We start from the raw sequence: 6,122 nt of genomic DNA, 5'->3' as shown, positions 1-6,122 counted from the left end.
ATGCCCAGAGTTGTACTTCACGTCCACAAAATGAGTGTGTGTGCGCGCATGAGTGTGAGCGCATGAGTGAACAACTTCATGAGAGAGTACAGTTAAAGGAAAAGTAGGAGCCAAACAACTTAGGCAGGTAGGGTTCTAAATCAAACAAGAAGTCGATTTCTACTTCATGAAATTGTCTCCTGGACTTTCCTAGAACCGTGCATTTAGTAGGCTTTAATTTAAAAATAAAACCCTGCATGCACATCACAAATACAAATGAGTTGTCATTCTCTCTTCTCTGGAGGTCAGCGAAGGAATGGCAGGCTCACTGACCATCTCAGCATTTTAAAAGGGAATCATTGAAGATCTCTATCTCTCTCTCTCTCTCTGGCCTCTTAGGCCAATGGCAGGAGAGAATCAGAGCAGTAGCTTTGAGTTCCTCCTCTGGGGACTATCAGAGCGCCCAGAGCAGCAGCGCCTTCTCTTCCTGCTATTCCTGTGGATGTACGCCATCACGGTGGCTGGGAACCTGCTCATTGTCCTGGCCATTGGTGCTGACACCCGTCTCCATACTCCCATGTACTTCTTCCTTGCCAGCCTGTCCTGTGCAGACATCTTCTTCACCTCTACCACGGTGCCCAAGGCCCTGGTGAACATCCAGACCCAGAGCAGGTCCATCTCCTACGCGGGATGTCTGGTGCAGCTCTACTTCTTCTTGACCTTTGGAGACATGGACATCTTTCTCCTGGCCACCATGGCCTATGACCGCTATGTGGCTATTTGTCACCCCCTCCATTACATGACCATGATGAGCCGTGGGCGCTGCGTGTTCATGGTGACTTCCTGTTGGGTCCTTACAAATCTCGTTGCCATGACCCACACGTTCCTCATCTTCCGGCTCTCCTTCTGCTCCAAGAAGATCATTCCAGACTTCTTCTGTGACCTGGGGCCCTTGATGAAGGTCTCTTGCTCTGACACCCGAGTCAATGAGCTTGTGCTTCTCTTCTTGGGAGGGGCAGTCATTCTAGTCCCCTTCTTGCTCATCTTGGTTTCTTATATCTGCATTACTCTGGCGATCCTTCGAGTCCCTTCTGCACGGGGAAGGCTCAAGGCCTTCTCCACCTGTGGCTCCCACCTAGCTGTGGTTACCCTATTCTTTGGGACAGTGATCAGGGCCTATCTGTGTCCCTCATCCTCTTCCTCCAACTCCGTGGTAGAGGACACGGCTGCTGCTGTCATGTACACGGTGGTGACGCCCCTATTGAACCCCTTCATTTACAGCCTGCGGAACAAGGACATGAAAGGGGCCCTGCTTAGACTTCTCAGGGGCAAAATTTCCTTCTCCTGTGGCCCGTAACTTCTTCAGACAATCCCAAGACATCCTCAAGCATCCTCTGGCAAGGGGCTTCCAGAGCTTTCTGCCTCAGAGGTCTCAGTTCTTAAGAAGCCTGACTCTGCGCTGCTTCCTGACTCCCCTCCATGAGTTTCATGTGGTTGAGGAGCATGGAAAGCTTTTATATCGTGTTTTAAAGTTCACTTGATATTCATTGCTTGTTTGTTCATTTGTTTTATGATCCGGCCAAACAGAGCAATATTTCAGTTGACAGCAGACTACATATTTGAAGGAGGTTTCGTAAGATTATTTGGGAGCTGAAAAATTCCCATGGCCTGCTGATCTTGCGTCCTAACATCATAGCACAATGTTTTGCTCACACACTGGGATCCTGGGGTGAAGCCTGCTGCCTTGCCAGTTGTATTAGAGCACAAAAAAATATGTCCAGTAGGTCGTACCTGTTTGTGACAATAAAAGACTATGTTGCTGTTTATGTACTGTACTGCGTGTCATTATTTTTCAGTATGTTCTTGTTTTATTGTGAAAATACTGTACAGAGTAACAATTACATGGGCAAGATAATGAGTACATTTCTTATCAAGCATTGTAACCTCCTCCTTTATTTCCCCTTCCCATCCCTTCCCATCCTCTCCCTACCCTCCCACCCAAATCTCCTCCCCCCCCCACTAAAGTTGTGAAGTTTGTTTTCGACATAATGACTTGTACATCTCATTGTTGCAATGGGTCCACCTGTATCCCTATTTAAACGATTTGTTTTTTCCCTTCCCCTCCACAAATTACAGTATGTTCTTTCCAGTTATAAGAGTATTACTGTAAAACAGTAAGTTGTATCAAAGCTCTCATTGAGTGATGGACATATGCCATCTAGGTTTGTTTAAGTAAACTCTATTATATTTGGACAATAAGAAAAATTACCTAACAGCATATTTCTCAGAATGTTTCCTTATCATTAAGACACGTGACTTCATTGTTAGTAACTTGTTATGAGGACATATGTTTTTTCCAATGTATATAATTCTAAAAGTCTATGGAGACTTCATGTTAGTTCATCAAAGCTGGGTCAGTGAGGAAAGTATGTTAATGATAGAAAATTAGCACTACAGGCACTGGGGACTCACATCTGTAATCCAAACCATTCAGGAGGCTGAAATCTGGAGGTTAGTGATTCAATGGTTTACTAGACTATAGTTACCAGCAAAAAGCAGGGCTAGAGGTATCATTAAAGTGATAGAGCACAATCCTAGCAAGTGTGATTAGTGGAAGAAGTGACATGTTTTTAAATATACTTACTATTAGCTCAGATGTTTTGTATCTAAAGAATACCACCCACGAAATTATGGATTATACATGCCAGTGTTAGGAGGACTTAGTATATCTTATAATAGATATATAAACACTAAAATAAAGTACAAAGTATTCATTATACAATTCAATATATACATATATATTAAAATGGAACACAAATGTATGCATATAACAATTTTAAAGAGTAGTTGTATCAGATACTACATTGATAAGAATGGATATTGCACAACAAAGGAACGTCACCCATGCCTGTTAGAATAACCACTACCAACAACACAAAATACTCAAGTTAACTATGATGTGGAGAAGCAGTAATGATCTTTGTCAGTACGGTATCTAGAAAGGACTGCAAGACCCAGCTACTCAGAAGTGGAAGCAGGACGAATATAGTCTGTGCCGATCTCAGAAACAAACTGGGTATATGGACACACACCTGTGACCCAACTACTTGGGAAGTAGAGATAGGAATATCCTAGTTCAAGGCTTGCCCAGGCAAAGTTAATATGACACTCTGATAAACTGGAACAAAAGGGACTGGGGCATGGCTCTAGTGGTAGAGTACTTGCCTGACAAATGAGGCCCAAAGTAGGAAACACAAAAGGTGGTGGTAGAGGTGAGGGGACTGCAAAATAACTTCTAGAGTTCCAGAAATGTTTTGTTTGTTCTTTGAAGTTGTCTAAGTACTCGTGAGTATTCGGTTTGTAAAAGCAAATGAAAATAAAAACCAGCTGCTTTTTTTTTTTTTTTGGTCAGTCCTGGGGCCTGAACTCTGGGCCTAGGCACTGTCCCTCCTCAGCTCTTCAGCTCAAGGCTAGCACTCTACCACTTGAGCGACAGAGCCACTTCTGGCTTTTTCTGTTTATGTGGTGCTGAGGAATCAAAACCAGAGCCTCATGCATGTGAGGCAAGCACTCTACCACTGAGCCACCTTCCCAGCCCTCTCAGCTGCTATATTTATTCTGAAGCATGAACATCATTATTTTTTCAGTCTGTATGTGATAATCATATTATTTGGAGTTGCTATATGCCCTCCACATGTTAATCCTTGTTGTTTTTTTTTCTGTTTTGTGGCAGTTCTGAGACTTGAACTCAAGGTCTAGGTGCTGTCCCTGAGATATTGTGCACACGGTTAGTGCTCTGCCACTTGAACCAAAGCTCCATTTCCGGTTTTTGAGTGGTTAATAGAAGATAAGAGTCTCATGAGGACTTTTTGTCTGGGCTGGCTTTGAGCCACAATCCTTAGATCTCAGCCTCCTGAGTAGCTAGAATTACAGACATGAGCTACCAGTGCCTCACTGGTTAGTTCTGGTTTTTGGAATCTTCTTCCATTGTCTATCTCTTTTTCTGTGAATGGGTGTTGGGTATTGTAGTTTTAAATTATTGAGAGAGAAATTGAGAGCTAGGTGACATTATTTGCTTCCAGACATGATATTTTGTGGCTCCTCCTTTTCTTCTTCTCCTCTCCCTCCTGTTCCTTCTCTCCTCCTTTTTCCTTCTCCCTTGGACAGAGTCATTGTATATCCCAAGCTGGCTCAAACTTGCAATCTTTCTGCTACCTCAGCTTCCTGCAGTCAAGAATTATAGATGTGTGTCACTAAGCCTGCCCAAGAATTAGCAATGTGGGGGTCCATTTCCTGTATTGAGGACCAAACTCACGGTCTCACCCACATTAGGCAAGTGCTTTCTCATGGATTCACATCCCCAGCTCCTCAGGGTGGCTGTTTTTTTTCCATTTATTTTACTTCATATTTGAAACCACTAGTGTTTGAGATTTTCCAGATCTTTAATGACTCAAAAGCCAGGCTTCAAGACTTATGAGCTGGCTTACTCTTGCTCCTAGGGAAGCTTGCAACATCGCTGTGCAGTAATCATTGGTTTCCTTCCTGTAAACAAAACTCATTTCCCAAGACTTTTGCCTCTCAACATTCACATTGGAGCAATTATCCTTATTCATCTCAAGTAGCTGTCTTGGGATTGTTTCCCCAAGGCCTCTCCAAAACTGATAAATAGACTGATGCGGTCCCTCTTTGGCCCCTTTCTGCATGAACCTGGGATCCAAGCATCAGTTTGCAGATTCCTCTGGCCGATTAGGACATAAAGAGTCTGGAGACAAAACTCAGGGCTCTTCTTTTGGGGGGACTTTTTTTTGTAGACCCAGGGAACAATCTCCCTGCCTTGCCCATCCTTAGGCAATAAGACAAGTCACCATGACCTAATCAGGAAATAATGGATTATAATCTTTTGTGTCTTGACTAAAGTTTCATCCTATGTAAGATCAAAGTTGAGGCAGAAGAACCATAGCACTCTGAGAGCCACTCCAAGCAGTGGGTAAGATCTGACCTTCTCTCTCTCTCTCTCTCAATTTCTCTCCCCCCCTCCTCTTTCCCCTTCCCTTCTCCTATCTCCATTTTCTCATGCACACACACACACACACACACACACATACACACACACACACATACTGTACAATCTAATCTTAGTATTTCAAGATAACACAAGATTCCTTCAAATCACTGAAGAGTTTGATACTTCTCTGAGTGCTCACCACAGACTGTGTTCCACGTGACAACCAGGGTCTCTAGGCCGACCATCCAGGTGGCTGAGGAAGCTCAGGCAGTCACTGTGGTGTTCTTTTCCATTCTCAAGCCACTGAGACATTCTCAGAGCAGGATGAGACCACCCACTACCTTCTCGTTCACATTCTTCATTTTTCCAGATGGCAAAGCAGCCTCCCTGTGGCTGGCCCCAAGATTCCAGGTTTTCTCCCTCTCCCTGGGAAACACTGCACGCCTGCTCATGACTTGTCTCCACCATCACATCCCACTATGACTCTATGCCACTCCTCAGCCCCAGGCTGAAGTACTGCAAGCAATAAATGAGCTTTATGTAAGGTTTAGCTAACCTCTGTTTAACCACAGCCAGTATGAGTAGCAAATAACAGGCGCTGGTGGCTCATGCCTGTAATCCTAGCTACTCAGGAGGCTGAGATCTGAGGGTTCAAAGCCAGCCTGGGTGCACGCTCGCCTTGAGCTGAAGAGCTGAGGGACAGCGCCCAGGTCCAGAGTTCAAGCCCCATGACTGAAAAAATAAATAAATAAATAGCAGGTACAGAAAGCTGTGCACACGGTCTCTAGAGCATATCCAGAGTTACCCTCACTCTCATGCACACTTCGAAGGTCTAACCAGCACCTCCTGCCACTCGCTCCGAAGCAATCACTCCAGCTGTGGGCGTCTGAAACTTATATGAATGCCTTCCCTTCCTCACAGCCACCTTTGCTGGCAACATACCTAAGTCGTGTGTGTGTGTGTGTGTGTGTGTGTGTGTGTGTGTGTGTGTGTGTGCGCGTGCTCGTGCGTCAGTGTCACAAATTATTAGAATGCTTTATTTGCTTGCTCGACTGATATTCTACCCCTTGAGCCACACCTCATCTTTGATCTTTTTGCTAGTTAGTTGGGGATAGGAGTATCTCAAATGTGTCTTCTT

The 6,122-nt window shown here is 44.4% G+C and overlaps 1 protein-coding gene across 1 annotated transcript; it reads left to right on the top strand.

Moving 5' to 3' along the window:
- Positions 1-382: 382 nt before the first annotated feature.
- On the top strand, positions 383-1,336 carry LOC105985686 (olfactory receptor 1P1). The gene has a single exon (XM_013016320.1). The coding sequence runs from the start codon at positions 383-385 to the stop codon at positions 1,334-1,336; it is 954 nt and encodes a 317-aa protein (XP_012871774.1).
- The last annotated feature ends 4,786 nt before the right edge of the window (positions 1,337-6,122 follow it).

The sequence above is a fragment of the Dipodomys ordii genome, unplaced genomic scaffold (genome assembly GCF_000151885.1).
Source record: "Dipodomys ordii isolate 6190 unplaced genomic scaffold, Dord_2.0 Scaffold31, whole genome shotgun sequence".
Classification (NCBI taxonomy): domain Eukaryota; kingdom Metazoa; phylum Chordata; class Mammalia; order Rodentia; family Heteromyidae; genus Dipodomys; species Dipodomys ordii.
The sequence above is the reverse complement of the archived record's forward strand: the minus strand, read 5'-3'. Positions and strand labels throughout refer to the sequence as shown.

What these genes read in the sequence shown, in the direction of transcription:
- LOC105985686 (XM_013016320.1), top strand. Translation starts at nt 383, where the DNA reads ATGGCAGGAGAGAATCAGAGCAGTAGCTTTGAGTTCCTCCTCTGGGGA.